The 16,834-nt window shown below is 43.4% G+C and overlaps 1 protein-coding gene across 2 annotated transcripts in view; it reads left to right on the forward strand.

Annotated features, from left to right (window-relative positions):
• The window catches only part of LOC133351427 (CD109 antigen-like), a 93,786-nt gene that overhangs the window by 34,795 nt on the left and 42,157 nt on the right, over nucleotides 1-16,834 (forward strand). For both annotated transcript variants that reach the window (XM_061566625.1, XM_061566627.1), the window contains 6 exons: nucleotides 9,026-9,199; nucleotides 10,061-10,210; nucleotides 12,065-12,124; nucleotides 12,302-12,347; nucleotides 13,276-13,375; nucleotides 13,675-13,792. In XM_061566625.1, coding sequence (XP_061422609.1) covers nucleotides 9,026-9,199; nucleotides 10,061-10,210; nucleotides 12,065-12,124; nucleotides 12,302-12,347; nucleotides 13,276-13,375; nucleotides 13,675-13,792 — 648 coding nt within the window. The remainder of the gene's footprint in view (nucleotides 1-9,025; nucleotides 9,200-10,060; nucleotides 10,211-12,064; nucleotides 12,125-12,301; nucleotides 12,348-13,275; nucleotides 13,376-13,674; nucleotides 13,793-16,834) is intronic.

Consider the following 16,834-nt stretch of genomic DNA (forward strand, 5'->3'; position numbering starts at 1 on the left):
CCAGCCTGGTTAAACCCAGGATGGATCATAGGCAGGCCAGCCTAAATGTTTCCAACCGGTGAAGATGCTCCATTAGGGGGGTCCATGTTTCGCAAGCGTAGAGAAGGGAGGGAATGACTGTGGCCGAGAAGACCTGAAGCTTCGTGCGGAGCGACAGACCAGGTAGCTTCCACACAGCGTTACGTAACCGATGAAAAGATATTGCCGTTCGACTGATTCGGAGTGAGACCTCTGCTGTTAAACTGGAGCTGGTCATAAGCACACTGCGCACGTATGGGAAACTCTCCACTCTCTCCACTACTGCCCCATCACCGATTGGGAGTTGTGGGGGTGGAGTGTCCGATGGTGCTTAGTTTTGGTGGGGCTGATGGTAAGGCCCCACCTCTTAGTGGCACGCTCCAGTCTCAGCAGCAGCGTCTCCAACGCCTCTTCTGAATGAGCAGCTATTACCAAATCATCGGCATACATAACGTGGTTGACCAATAGGGAGCCATCCCTTGATCGCACCCGGGCGTCGATCAGCCTCCCATTATATCTGTACCAAATGGATATTCTGCCGGTACAGCTATGGAAGGCTTCACGAACTACGCGGTCAAAATAGATGTTAAATAATGTGGGAGCCAGAGGACATCCCTGTCGCACCCCAAGGTGTACAGGGAAAGGCTCTGACTCCCGGCCACGTAGTTTTACCCGGGCCCGCTCACCATCATGAAGGTCCTTAATGATCGTGAGCAGAGGGTCAGGCACTCCGAAAGCACGAAGAACAACCCAGAACCCCGGCCTACTGATGGTATCATAGGCCTTGACCAGGTCAATAAAGCAGAGAACTAGATCTTGTTGGAATTCCCTACACCTCTGCTGTAGCAGACGGACAGAAAATATGGCATCTGTGCAAGACCGCCCTTTCCTGAAACCACATTGGGGCTCTGCAAGCCCCTCCTCAGCGTGCCTAGCAAGGCGATGTTGAATACTCCTTGCCAGGACCTTTCCCGGCACACTGAGGAGTGAGATGCCCCTGTAGTTGTTACAGTCTGTGCGGTCCCCCTTCTTAAAGAGGGGGACCACCAGGGCATCCTTCCAATCCTGCGGAACCCGTCTAGTGGTCCATACTGTTGTTATGATGTCATACAGGGCAGTCTGTGCACAAACGCCACCCTCCCCTCAGCATTTCACTTGGGAGATCATCTCTGCCCAGTGCCTTTCCTGGTCTCAGACTCCGGATCACCTTCAGTACTTCCTCAACAGATGGCACCTCAGCCAGCCACTCACAGGGGGTGATCTCTTCCAATATTTGAGGCACCGCATCCTCAGCAGGCTTATCCCCACTTTGTGCCATGATGTTTTCCTGGCAGAGGAATTCCCTCCCCCAGGACCTCAAAGAAATGCTCAACAAATCTGCAAACCTGTTCCTGGGGGTCGGAGATTGGATCACCGTTTATTCCCCTAATGATGGTAATAGGTGTGGTGCTGCAGGTTACTTTTTTGATGGAGTTAAATAGTGATTTGTGATCGCGGGCCACTTAGGCAGACTCTATCTCCTCAGCAACCCGTGACCACCACCCATCCTTGCAGTGCCTTATGGCTGTTCGAACCTTCGAGCGAAGGCTGCGGTAAACCTCCTCATTCTCTGACGTGGGATGTTGTAGCCGATGAGAGTGGGCCTGTCGCTTTTTCTCAACTAACCTGAACACCTCCTCTGTCAGCCAGGGTCTCTGGGGGAGATCTGGACCATGTACCCAAAGCAGCCATTGCAGCTGAATGAGCCACAGTCCTAAACCTCGCCCATTTACCCTCGACATCAGGAGGGGGGACGATGCCAACCCCAGCTGCAAGCGATGATGAAATTATCGCTTGCAACTTTCATCAGCTAACTGAGACCAGGCCACTTTTGGTTTGAATGGGGTCCTGGGTGTACACCCACCACCGGAGTGGAAGAATGGCAGGTGCATCTTACAGATGACTAGTCGATGGTCAGAGGGCAGATCAGCTCTATGGTAGGTCCTGGTGTCAAGGACATGGGCTCGCATCCGCTGGTCTGTCACTATGTAGTCCAGCAGATGTTCTTGCTTGGACCCGGCATGCATCCATGATGTTGTGTGGATGCGCCGATACCGGAAGAGCGTGTTGGTAATTACAAGCCTATGGGCTGCACAAAAAACTAGCAGCCTCCTACCGTTGTTATTGAGCTGATCAGGCCCATGCCTTCCAATCACTCCAGACCAGGTGCCAGCATCATGACCAACTCGGGCATTGAAGTCACCCAACAAGATGACTGTCCCGAGTGGCCACTTTAGCCAGCACCTGTGACAGAAGGTCATATAAGGCATCTGACTCATCGGCTTTGCCTGCATCCCTCCACGGATGTTTGTCTTCGGTGGGGGCATAAGTAACCACGACCACCACTCCTCGCCTCCAGTTTATGGGAAGGCGAGCCCAAAGTATCCTGGGGCTTACAGCTTCCCACACCTCACCGCCACGCTCCCATGCCCCCTTCATTCTTTTGTTCAGAAGAAGAACCACACCCTGTTGTTTGGCAGTCTCCTGCCCCGAGTGGAGGATTGTCCACCCCTCATGGTGGCAGGAGCTAGAACCGTTCCACCGGACCTCCTGATTACCACAGAGATCCAGGCGGTACCGGTCAAGCTCCCGACAAAGGAGTGGCAGCCTCTCCTCCGCAGTGAGCGTTCGAACATTCAACATGGCCATCCGTAGTGGTTTTATGTTGTTTCTGGAGGAGACCTGAGGGTGAAGATTCAATCTCCTGGCTCCGCCAATTGGGGTTTGGCCAGGAGACGTCATAGAAGCCTGTCCCCCGGGGGCCTTCGGTACAAGCTTATTTATTACATTTTTATGTTCATATCGTAGTCCCGTGGTAATTAATTGAAGGTGGAGGGGATACAAGCCCCTCGCACCCGTCCAGAGCCCCCGTTTAGCCACTGTGGTGGTCACAGACGCCATGAGGGGAAAAGCCAATGGGCATTGGCCCTCCCCCCATAGCAATGTTCACGACAGTGTTGCCCGTCTGGCACCGCGTGGAGGTAGGGGGTTGTTTTTCCAGACACCACACACACAGACACCATACAGACACCGCAAACATAGATGTGGTGAGGCCTAGTCCCATGCAGAGCCCCCGGCCTCGCCTAGATTGCCCAGCCGGTCGAGGTGGCACCTTGGCAGTCTGGGGCTGAGCTGCTACCCTGCACCCCCCCACCCACGATCCCCCGGCCCGCTCTACAGTAGTTATCAACGGCATATAGTAGTAGCATGTAGCGATTCTATCATAGTAACTACCGACTATAGTAATATACACTGACTATAGTAGTAACTACTAACTCTACAGTCGTATCGACTGACTCTATAGTAGTATCTACTGACCGTAGTAGTATGTACGGACTGTATAGTAGTATCTACTGACTGTAGCAGTATTTACTGACCGTAATGGTATCTCCTGTCTGGTAGTATGTACTAACTCTATAGTAGTGTGTACTGGCTGTAGTAGTAGCTATACTAACTGTATAGCAGTGTGTGCTGGCTGTAGTAATAGCTATACTAACTCTATAGCAGTGTGTACTGTCTATAGTAGTAGCTATGCTAAGTATATAATAGTGCAAACTTCTTGACTTAAAACCTTCATGACTGCAGCAATATATATTGTTTGGTTCTTTGGGTGAAGTGATGTAGATAGAAAAATAATAATAATAAAAACAAAGTGAATAAATAATCATTAATAAAGTAAAAAAGCATAAAAAACAAAAAAACACTAATGTAAACTGTAGCCTGGTTCTAAATTGGGGTGAGTATACTGGCACTCTATAATGTAGACTGTAGACTGGTTATTAAGTTTGGTGAGTGTTCTTGACGTCTATAATGTAGACTGTAGCAATGGTTGTTAAACTGAGTGAGCGTTTAATAACCATTAAAGACTGCCTGTACACTCACCGAGGCTAAGAACCTGGCTACAGTTTACATTATAGACTGCCAGTACACTCACCCAACTTAACAACCATTGCTGCAGTGTGCATTATAGACCACCAGTACACTGACCAAACGTAAAAACTCTCTCCGATTAAGAAGCAGGCCACAGCCTCCATGAGTGTTATTTTAGTTATTTTTCTATCTATGTGACTTTACTCTTTGGTTCTTTCGGTAAAGTCACGTAGTTAGAAATAAAATCAAATAAAACAAATCACGACGTTTCGATCGCAACACAAGCGGTCGTCACCAATAATTATAGTACTTACCTGACAGTGCAGTGGTGAGGCCTAGTCCCGTGCAGAGCCCCCAGCCTCGCCTATATTGCCCAGTGGCCGAGGTGGCACCTTGGCAGGCTGGGGGTGGGCTGCTACCCCCCCCCACCCGCTCTACAGTAATAGTACGTAAGCGCTATAATATCAGTATCTACCGACCCTAATTGCACACATTGGGGTGGGGGGGGGGTAGAAGAGAACATCACACTTTAAAGAATGTACCTCAGTCTTGTGTGTTTTTGTTGCATTTTTAACGCGAATGAAAATCCCCCCCCCGCTCCAAGAACGCGTGTGCATTGCTAGGGGCAACCACGTCTATGCTTTATCGCGCATGCGCAGATGCGTGCTTTGGTGCGCGCTCAGTGATGTAATGAAATAAATAATACTAAATTGGTAATTAAACTACTTTAAAGTTGACGGATGCGAAATCAGAATCGTGCTGGCTCACCACGGGGCTTATCACGTGGTACCTGAGAACTTTTAAAAACTTATACCCCACGGTTCATGAGCCAAATCCTTCGCAAGTCTCGTCTACACACAGATTGACAAACATGCCTTTTATAGGTAAGAAAATACTAGCAGGAAGTACCCGGCGTTGCCGGGGGAAAAATATATTTCAAAACTTGTCTTAAAAACATAACATATACATAAACAAGTACTAAGCTATTGTGAAAGCCCAACATTCCGTTTGTCTGTCCATTTGTCCATCAATACAATTTAGAGGCTTGAAGAAGTCCTGAATCAAAAAGGATAAATAGTTGATGTAAAAGTTTTCCGAAAATTGTCGACCTCCCCCCTACCCCCCTCAAAATATACTTTTACCCCCCTGTAGGCATATATATGTACACACCCTACATACAATAGAATGAGTAGTGTCTAGTGACTCTATAGTAGTATCTGTCTCTACAGTAGTATCTGTCTCTACAGTAGTATCTACAGGCTGTATAGTAGTATCTACTCACTCCACAGTAGTATCTACCGACTCTATAGTAGTAACTACTAACTCTATAGTAGTATCTGCCGACTTTAATAGAAGTATCTGCCGACTTTATAGTAGTATCAACCAACTCTATAGTAGTAAATACTGACTCTACAGTAGTATCTAATGACTATCGTAGTATCTACTTAATCTATAGTATCTATTGACTCTAAAGTAGTATCCACTCACTATAGTAGTATCTACTAACTCTATAGCAGTAACTACTGACTCTATGGTAGTATCTGCAGACTATAGCAGTATCTGCTGACACTATAGCAATATCTACTAGCTCTATAATTGTATATATCGACTCTATATCAGTAGTGCACTGGCTGTAGTAGCTACTATCCCTACAGTAGTATGTACTGTCTGTAGTAGTTACTATCCCTACAGTAGTATGTACTGGCTGTAGTAGTATCTAATATCACTACAGTAGTATGTACTGGCTGTAGTAGTATCTACTATCACTACAGTAGTGTGTACTGGCTGTAGTAGTAGCTATACTAACTCTATAGCAGTGTGTACTGGCTGTAGTAGTAGCTAAATTAACTCGATAGCAGTGTGTACTGGCTGTAGTAGTAGCTATACTAGGTCTATAGTAGTGTGTGCTGGCTGTAGTAGTAGCTATACTAACTCTACAGCAGTGTGTAATGTGCGTAGTAGTAGCTATACTAACTCTACAGCAGTGTGTACTGTGCGTAATATTAGCTATACTAACTCTATAGCAGTGTGTACTGGCCATAGTAGTAGCTATGCTAACTCTATAGCAGTGTGTACTGGCCATAGTATTAGCAATACTAACTCTATAGCAGTACGTGCTGGCTGTAGTAGTAGCTATACTAACTCTATAGCAGTGTACTGGCCGTAGTAGTAGCTATACTAACTCTATAGCAGTGTGTACTGGCTGTAATAGTAGCTATGCTAACTCTTTAGCAGTGTGTACTGGCCATAGTATTAGCAATACTAACTCTATAGCAGTTCGTGCTGGCTGTAGTAATAGCTATACTAACTCTATAGCAGTGTACTGGCCGTAGTAGTAGCTATACTAACTCTATAGCATTTGTGTACTGGCTGTAGTAGTAGCTATACTAACTCTATAGCAGTGTGTACTGGCCTTAGTAGTAGCTATACGAACTCTATAGCAGTGTGTACTGGTCGTAGTACTAGCTATACTAACTCTATAGCAGTGTGTACTGGCCGTAGCAGTAGCGATACTAACTCTATAGCAGTGTGTACTGGCTGTAGTAGTATCTATACTAACTCTATAATAGTATACTCTTTGGTTCTTTCGGTAAAGTCACGTATGTATAAAATAAAATAAATCACGACGTTTCGGGCACAACACAAGCGTCCGTTATCAGGTGGGAAAGCATGGTCTGCTGCTGAGGCAGACTGTTTTAAAAGGTTTGAAATGGGTGTAGCCCAAGGGTCATAAAGAAGTGCTGGGGCTAGTGATGTTAACGTGAGAAATTAGCATGTAACTGTAAGATAGGAGAGGGGCCTCCTCGATGAGGGCACGGAAGTGGCTGTGTTAGTGTGAGAGCTTAGCATGTTAATGTGAAATCGAAGAGTAGTGCAATCAAAAGCGGCCTCCTAAACGAGGGCATGGAAGTGGTTATGCTAATGTGAATGTAAAATCGAAGGGTGGTGCAATCCAAAGGCATGAGTGCAACCCAAAGGGTGCAATCCAAAGGGCGCAATCCAAAGGGCATGTGAGCATGAGAGTGCAATCCAAAGGCATGAGAGTGCAATGCGAAGGACATGTGAGCATGAGAGATCTAAGAGAGAGACATAGAGAGAGAGACACAGAGAGTCAGAAATAACAGCTGACATAGGCAGGTAGGATGGAAACATCACATTCAGTTAAGACTTTACCTGGTTAATAACGTCCTTCCAATGATTGCTCAGTTTGTACCCATCCTCTCGGTTGAAGTTGTGTCTGTGTTTATATATCTTGATGGCTTCATGAACAAATCTCTGAAGGTAGCCGGTAGGTTTGCTGAGTACTTCCGTCTTGGAAAAATCAATTTCGTGTGAGCCCACAGCGTTAAAACAATGATCAGCAACAGCAGAGGTATTGGTCCTACCGTGTTTCAGATCTGCCTTGTGTTCACGAATGCGGTCCGAGACATGTCGTTTCGTTTCTCCAATGTAACTGCTGCCGCAACCACAACTCAGTTTGTAGACACCAGGGTATTGCTTGTCAGGAATCACATCCTTTACAAATGGGATTAAGTCACATATTTTGTATACTGTGTGGAAACGAACCTGGTTCATGTGTTTGTTTAAGATTTTGGAAATATTTTTGGTAACCCCTGCTATGTACGGTAAAGTGATGGTTTTGGTTGGATCCTCAGAAGGTTGTCTCCACGCATGGCTGTGGTGACAGCTTTGCGGATGGTATGGTTCGAGTATCCGTTCATCCTGAGGGCTTGGTGTACGTGCTCCAACTCACTGGCTAAGTGGTGCTGGTTGGAGATGCAACGGGCCCTATGGTGTAGTGTTTTGATGAGGGAATTCTTCTGGGCTGGATGGTGGTGGGAGTCAGGCTTTAGATAGGCATCCGTGTGGGTGGCTTTCCTGTAAACCGAATGTCCCAACGAGCCATCAGGTCTCTTCTAGATCAAAACAATCAGGAATGGTAGCTTGCCATCCTATAGATAGAAAAATAATAAAAAATAAAGTGAAAAATAAATAAAAAAAGAAATATAAATAATAAAGAAACTAATAACCATTAATGTAGACTGTAGCCTGGTTTTTTTTTATCGAAGTGAGTGTACTGGCAGTCTATAATGTAGACTGCAGCCTGGTTATTAAGTTTGGTGAGTGTACTGGCAGTCTATAATGTAGACTGTAGCAATGGTTATTAAGAACCAAGAATAAGTCTATATTATAGACTGCCAGTACGCTCACTCAGTTTAAGAACCAGGCTACAGTAGACATTACAGACTGCCAGTACGCTTCTAAAAATTCCTTGACATACTCAAATATTCCGCTCCCTTTGGTCTTTCTATCATCCAGTAATAAGTTATGACCTTGGTCCGAAACGTCGTGATTTATTATTTTATTTCTATTATTACTTTAATTAATTTTAATTTTATTTTTTACCTACGTGACTTTACCGAAAAAACCTAAGAGTGTGAATCCTTGCAGTCACGAAAGCTTCAAATCTAGAATCCCTAAACATTGTTGAGGAATCTTCTTGGTTCTTTCGGTAAAGTCACGTAGAAGGGAAGTAATAAAATACTAAAAATAAAACATAATAAAATAATTCACACGACGTTTCGGCCACAACGCAAGCAGCCGTCCTCATGAATCCCTGCAGTCACGAAAGCTTTAAATCTAAATTGTTGAGGAAAGCAAGGGGAAAACCCTCTTGTTATATTCCATAAATACAGCCCATAAGGCCTAGTAGGGAGTGAGGTGTTGTGAGGTAAGGGGGGCAGTGGGATGGATAGGATGAATGGAACTTGAACCAAGAACGTGCCTTTGCACAGAACCAGAGATTGACACCACTATACTATTTAAAACACATGTGACCAAATGTACTTGTTAAAAAAGAAATAGTAATTCTGATGTTTTTAAACCCAACCTAGACAATAATCTTGTTTTGGTTAATAAGGTGCAATTAGTGACCACTCCATGTAATTATCTAATGCTAGACTCAATGCCTTGTTTATAATTTATGGCTGACAGGATCATGTTGAATAATATCTCTTTAAAATAAAGTAATATTTTAAAATAACTATTTGTAATTCCACGCTTGTTAACAATGCAGTGTTGGTTTGTTTTTCAACAGGTCGTGTCAATAGGCCAGGTGCTAGAGGCTGGTGTGGCTCGCTTTCCACAATTTACGCTGACTCCCTCAAGTGCCTGGGGTCCTGTAGTCTTCATCATCGTATATTATGGAACAGACGATGGCTACATCGTCCATGAAAGTGTACAGCTGAGGGTGCAGGACTTGGAGAACAAGGTGAGGCTAGACCATGCTGGACTGCTTCTCTAAAGTGCCATACTCACTTGAGAGACGTGGCCGAATGGTAGGGAGTTGGTCCTTGTTTTAGAGCTTTGTAAGTCAAACATAGCGGCTGCCATAGTGAACGTTGCAGGTGTACTATCCATTAAAACATGCCAACCGCTTTATAATGGGTGTTAATTTCCCTGTGACTTTATTTTAAAGAGGCCACGTGTACTAGCATCATTGTCCAGATTTGATCAATTATAAATTATCCCATTGGGAAATCACTATATACAACATCATGTGCCTATTGGCATAATAATGCCCATTTATTGGCTGGTTCTGCATGCAACTTGTGATGGACAGAAACAGCTGTAACTGTGGATTCCCTTGATTAGACTGCAGCAAGAAAGTGGAATGTCGAGGTGAGATGTGATGTTAAGGTGATTTGAGTTGCTGAGATATTGTTGCCTTGTATAAATTAAATCCCTATTCTTACAAGGTTATAATTAACATCAACCTTGATGCCTTAAGACCAGTCCTTGGCATTGGGATCATCTCGAACATTTTATCAGGTCTCATCCTTGGCCTAGGGGGTGTGACTCTGGTCTGAGGACTTGGCTTAGAGACACCAGCCTTAACATTTACCTTAGCAGAGAGGATCTGGCTTTGGATGAACTTGACACTGGCCTTGACCTAAAAGGCTTCCAGACGTTGCCTTGGACTGGCCTCATGTCTCTCAGTCTCAAACTCAGCCTCGGATTCTGGTTTTGAGCATATCTCTCGGGTTCCAGCCTTGAATCCAAGAATGATTAGCACATGTCATGTGTTGTCCTGACTGGCGGACACAACTTGACTTAATTGTCACTTTCGCAGGTGGAGGTGAAGTGGAGCACAACAACAGCTCAACCTGGGACTAGTGTGAGCCTGCAAGTCACAGCCTCTGACCCCCAGTCATTTATTGGTGTCATTGCGGTTCCAGCAAATTTATTTAGAGACTACCCAAGCCAGTTCTCCTCTCTCCTGGTGAGATACGGAGGTCACTGTTATCATACACTCTTCATTCTACAGTAGATGCATTCAAGTGATGACTATTTATTTTCAAGTGCGAAATGTCCGCAGTTGTATGATAACAAATGTGCATTCTACCTATCGCCAGAAAGGGCAAGTTGTATGGGGATGCCAGTTATTTTTTTCCCCTGGAAACGTTATTTAACCACAATCTACGTTGTATGTTTACATGATGCTTTGTGTGACGACACTTATTTGCCAACCGTGCTAATCTGAGAATTGTAATTACAATTGGACTTGGGTTTTGTAGACTATGAAAAATACTTTGACTCAGAAGAAATTGATTCAGTCATCCAAGCTCTCACAAACTAAGACATAAGTAAAACATATTTAGAAATAACATTTCAAAATATAACAGCCACACTAAGATTACATGAAGAAAGTACCAAAATATATATTAAAAGCAAAGTCAGTCAAGGAGAAGTTTATGAGCTACATTAAAATATATTTAATTATTTTTACTGGATACATGAATACATTTACATTGAAAGTATTAGCCATTTCATATTTACTGAATACATTAATCATAATGTTGAATGGGGATAGCAGCAGCATAATGTAGGAACTGGATAAAATAGGAAATTTAGTGGACACGTCTGCTAGGTTTATTTCCAATAATAATTCCTGCTACGTTGATGATGTCCACAGTTATACCACTATTCATAATGCACAATGACATATTTACTTGTTCAAGTGTGCAATCTGGAACTGGTTCCGCTTCATCTGAGAGATGGTCATGTTCTCGTGCTATTTGACTTGTTTTGCGAAAGAGACATTCATACCATGCTTCCACTAATTTGAATATTCTATCATTATCATGAGTTATGGGGGGTATTTCTGTGTGGAAATATGGGGAAAAAATTCCATTGACCTCATTTTGCTTTTGAACATTCTGGGTTTAAGACTATGTTATCTCTTAACTGCCTAAGCATATTTCTACCCATTTTCAATGCACTCTATCCCATAGGCATATACACGCTTTATCTAAACTTAGCTATGCCCTTTATCTGGCTATACTGAAGTGCAACTCACATCACACCAATCTGTGATCACTTTTTGTGTTAAATTTTTCACAACAGAGACATCTCTGACAATCTGGGGTTCAGCCATTAGAAACTTGTCAATCTCATTCCTAAACCCACCATATTGGCTTCTATGTGTTCATTTTATAGGATACGGTGTACATTATTTTCATGGCTTTCCTGTTTATAAACTCTAGTAGATGCTCACTTCCCTTATCCCTCACTTCATTATTGTAAGGTAATTTATTTCATTCATACATTTTCTCTGTTTCTTCTGTTAATGTTGGAACATACATATTTGAATGATCTTTAACTTGTCGTGTTTTGAGAGCCTTATTGTAATCTTGATTGCTTAATCTGATTTATTCTTGAACACTAAAACCTTGAAGATTAACCATCTCACTTTTCCATACATGTCCTACCCTTTTTATAGTACTATTTTAATACATTTACTGCCCCATGTCTCTCATGAGTAAACCTCCATTTACCTCTCTTGCACATCTCTCTGCTATCTGTTTTACTGTCTACATCGAGCACCACTCATCATGTTCGTCAATATGGCTCTATATGCTAAAACTTGACACCCCTGTTGTTAACTGCTATAAAACCAGACCTCAGAAGTCTAGGCAACAATTTTGTAAAAGCTACGGGATCTAGCAAAAGGAAGTGATGGTGAGATGAAGTTTCATGAACTATATTGGCTATGATGACCTCCTTACCTTGCATAAAATGATGCATGGTGAGTTAGTTTTGATCAACGTTATTTACCTGTTGTCTCTCCCAACAGTATCAATATCAATACTATGATTATAATTATTACTGGTGGTGGACAAGCAACATATTTGAGGTAATGTTTGCATCTCCAGCTATACCAGTAACACATTTATTGATTCCTCTGAATTATGTGCAAATAATTACTGACACAGTTGCAATGTGTGACATTCACAGGCTAGGTTGACATACAATATCATTTTAAAATGATTCGCTCATGAATTATGTTTAAATCTTACTGTCTGTTGCTTAGGCTGCTGGGCTGAGCTATGTGACTAATGGAAACATGGACTACTGGAGTAAGTATTAATTAGGTTGTGCAGTGATTAAGGTCTGTGCCGAGTCTAACGGAATCCACTGTAAATCTACACACCTAGATCCAAATATATACCTGGCTTTAACCCATGATCTTCGCAATGTTTATAATTACATAATTTATGTTGGGGAAATGTTTTCGCTTAATGCGGCAATTTTTTAGGAACAAGTCTGTTGTGTTAAACAAGGAATTGATTGTTAAAAACCCTGTATAATGGATGATATTGGTCGTGAAAGCCTACGTGTTAAACTGAAGAAATTGCAGGAATACGATTACTTTGCCGACGGACTACACTTACATGTGTAGTGACATAGAATCAGTCACGTAGCGCTGGCTGCTGGCAGGGAAGGGGATATGCAGCTTACAGCGGCCCTGACTGACATCATGCCAGGTGATAGACCAGAGAGGGATCTAGGGAAGGGTCACGGAAGGGGCACACCAAGAACCCGCTAGTAGGTTCCAGAAGGGGGTGTGGCTGGGGGCGGTATAAGAGGAGGCCCGGAAGGGAACCTCGGGGCTGTCGTTTGGAGTGGGATCCCGTCGTGCTGCTGGAGTCTTCACCGTCATCTCCGTCTTCACTATCTCGGCATCGCCAGTCAGGCAGTCTACCAGCTGTCCTGACTGGGAACTGTGGTTACTAAGTGTTACTGTCAGGCCATATTAATAAACAGAGTGCCTCCTACTCTTAGTGTCTCTGAGTCAGTCACGACACATGTAAAAAGTTTGTGGATAACAGGAAGCAATTTTGAAATTGTGGATGGAAAAAATGCAGATTATCCTGGATAATGGGATGTAGAGAACAGACGTTTTCACATACTCTTGATTTCACAGATAGAAGTTGCATGTACTAGGGTATCGGTTAGATGAGTTCTGTATAACCACACATTTCCTCATCTGCACCCCATTCCTAGATAAACCACCTGTAAATAATGGAAAATCAAGGAAATTGGAAAATCGCTTACTCAATGATGGACTTCTGGATACCTGGTTTTGGCAGAATGGTGTCCTCGGGTAAGTATTATTTGTGTGTATCGCACCCCAGAATGCATGTACTGAGGTTAAACGAAGTTAGGGCATTGCTTATATTTCACCAACTCTTTAGGTCCAAGTAGCAGTGTCTATTGTATTGGAACAAAATCTGGGTGAATCTTAAGCGATCATTCAAATGGGGCCACATGATTGTATGGTTGGCGTTTTAAATACGTTTCTCAACATTTTTTATTGTTTCTTTAAATATTTGGTTTATAAACGTGTTCCTTAAATATAAATATTTTTTTAAATTAAAGGATTGTATGGCACGTCTCTTAAAGGCCAGACAAGACAATCACATTCACAGCCACTGCCCCTGAAATCAACTCCCACTGGATTGCCGTTGCCTTTTCCATATCAAACACAAGTGGATTATCGGTGGATTATACCAGCACTCCGGTATGTATGCGTTATTTTCTCAAACCTCTTCCCTCATGACATTTACTTGTTTTTATCATCATCATCATCGGCCTGACTAATTTACTGCTGGATAAAAACCTCCTCGTTGTCGCCATCACGTACGATTCTGTAATGTAACACACTTTAACTTGTCGTACGTGGAGTGGGTAGATGGGACAGCCACTGCCTCACGTTATTCTGTGACCTTTCCATCATTTTTTCTCCTGCACCTTGGCCATGAATTTCATTCAAAATTTCCGCGACCAAAAACCCACCCTGAAGTGAATTTGGACGTTGTACTCAATGTGCTCATGTGGGGGGATTAAAATTGACTTTGCTTTTTTAGGATTAACAGGCGACAGCCAAATCTGGCTGTCGCCTGATGAAGCTAGTTGAAATTACTGGCGAAACGTCGTACTTAGATTGTAAATTACTCTTTGGTTCTTTCGGTAAAGTCACGTATAAAGATAAAATAATAAATTAAATAATAGCATACGACGTTTCGATTGCAACACAAGCAATTATCATCAGGTATAAATGAAATAGAAACAAAAATCTAATCAGAAACATATAAACAGACATATAAGCAGACAGATATCACAGAGCTACATAGAGAGAGAACACACATAGGCACAAAGAGAAAGAACGTCTCTGTGACGAGGCCTTAAATAGAGAGAGGGGGCGGGGCAGAGAGGGAGGGGTTAGAGAAAATTAGCATGTCAATGAGTAGCACGACTAGTGATAAGGTGAAAAAGTACACTAAATCAAATAAAACCTAGCAAAATTTCGAAGCTTAATGCAATGCAACACAGAGGGTCAGTCAACACACAACCAGGCTATGCGTTGCGTGTTGACCGACCCTCTGTGTTGCATTGCATTAAGCTTCGAAATGCTAATTTTCTCTAACACCTCCCTCTCTCTCCGCCCCGCCCCCTCTCTCTATTTAAGGCCTAGTCACAGAGACGTTCATTCTCTTTGTGCCTATGTGTGTTCTCTATGTATCTGTGATATCTGTCTGCTTATATGTCTGTCTATGTTTCTGGTTAGATTTTTGTTTCTATTTCATTTATACCTGATGATAATTGCTTGTGTTGCAATCGAAACGTCGTATGCTATTATTTAATTTATTATTTTATCTTTATACGTGACTTTACCGAAAGAACCAAAGAGTAATTCCTGCACTCACGAAAGCTCCAAATTAAGATTGAACCACTTCTACGGGGAAGTTTTAAGTTTGTCTTTTTGTCTCTTTCTGGGTTTTTTGTTTTCTCTCTCTGCTTGTGTATCGATCTTCGTGTTTTTTGTCTTTAAAATTTCACACTTAACTTCTAATTTAGCAATTTTTGGAAGATCATAATCAACCAGGCTATGCGTTAATTGTGTGTTGACCGAAACCTCTGTGTTGCATTGCATTAAGCTTCGAAATGTTGCTAGGTTTTATTTGATTTAGTGTACTTTTTCACCTTACCACTAGTCGTGCAACTCATTGACATGCTAATTTTCTCTAACCCCTCCCTCTCTCTCTGCCCCCGCCCCCTCTCTCTATTTAAGGCCTCGTCACAGAGACGTTCTTTCTCTTTGTGCCTATGTGTGTTCTCTCTCTATGTATCTCTGTGATATCTATCTGCTTATATGTCTGTCTATATGTTTCTGGTTAGATTTTTGTTTCTATTTCATTTATACCTGATGATGATTGCTTGTGTTGCAATCGAAATGTCGTATGCTATTATTTAATTTATTATTTTTTCTTTATACGTGACTTTACCGAAAGAACCAAAGAGTAATTCCTGCAGTCACGAAAGCTCCAAATTAAGATCAGATTGTAAATGTTGTGGCTTGGCTCTCCAACACACCGGTGTGCTGTACTAGTGACGAATTGGCATGTTCTGTTTACGTGACAACCCTTACTAGTTGGCTGTGTCGGGTGGTGGCAAGTTTTAAAGACACATTTATATATTTACGCGATCTAATCCAAAAAACATTTTATGTATGGTTATTGCTATTCTTTTGTTCTTTCGGTAAAGTCACGTAGATATAAAATAATAAAAATTATAAATTACTAAATTTCATAAAAACCTAAAACTCACGACGTTTCGATCGTCATCAGGCAGAGAAAAATGGGCAGCAAACCGCCAACTGCAACTGTTTATAAAGGCTTGAAATGGGCGTAGCTCAAGTATCAGAAGGAGTGGGGACAAGTGCTGCGGGGCAGCCTGAGTGGACGAGCCAAAGCTGTGAGTGGGTGGGGCATAAGAGCCGTGGAGCCAGCCCTTAGCAGCGAGCGGCGCAGTCCAAGTGTGTCAGCAGTATGGGGGGGGGGGGGCAGGCAATGCTAATGTAGAAGAAAAAGGGGGAAAGAGAGGGGGCGGAGCATGGATAGAGAGAAGGGGCAGAGATAGGGGGAAGAGACAGGGGGAGAGACAGGGAGAGAGAAGGGGCAGAGATAGGTGGAGAGAGAGGGGAAGATACAGGGGGGAGAGAGAGGGGGCAGAGATAGGGGAGAGACTTTTGACTTTTAAACAACTTTTATTGCCGCCAGCAGCAAAAGCACCGGAGGCGATTTCAATATGAAATACAGTCACCAGCAAACGAAAGAAAACAAACGTTACATATCGTTACAAATCCACGCGCTGTGGTGCTGAAAGCACCGCAAACAACACAAAAAGTCACGTGGTTGTGGTGTCATCGCGCACGCCACGGTGACGAGCGAGCGCTTCAGAAGGTGAACACGAGGGTGCCGTCCACGCCGGTGCAGAGGGCCTTTCCGGCTCCCCAGCGTTCGAAGAATACGCGCACATCACCAACGTGTGTGTGGTACGCGTGCTCCAGGCGGAGCCGCGCCTTAAGCAGGCCTCTGAACACTGGAAGTACAGAGCAGCCGTCAGTATCACCCTCCAGCATCTTTTTCCTCGTTCTGTACACCGCCATCTTCGCTTGCGCGCAGGCGAAGTCATGGCGCTTGTTTGCCAGGTAAGGCACCCCATATACGAAGCTGCTGTTGTAGAAGGGCACCCCCAGTTTCCTGAAGATGTCCCCCAAAAG

The sequence above is a fragment of the Lethenteron reissneri genome, chromosome 37 (assembly GCF_015708825.2).
Source record: "Lethenteron reissneri isolate LAM-NWPU_2019-01 chromosome 37, ASM1570882v1, whole genome shotgun sequence".
In the NCBI taxonomy this organism is placed as follows: domain Eukaryota; kingdom Metazoa; phylum Chordata; class Hyperoartia; order Petromyzontiformes; family Petromyzontidae; genus Lethenteron; species Lethenteron reissneri.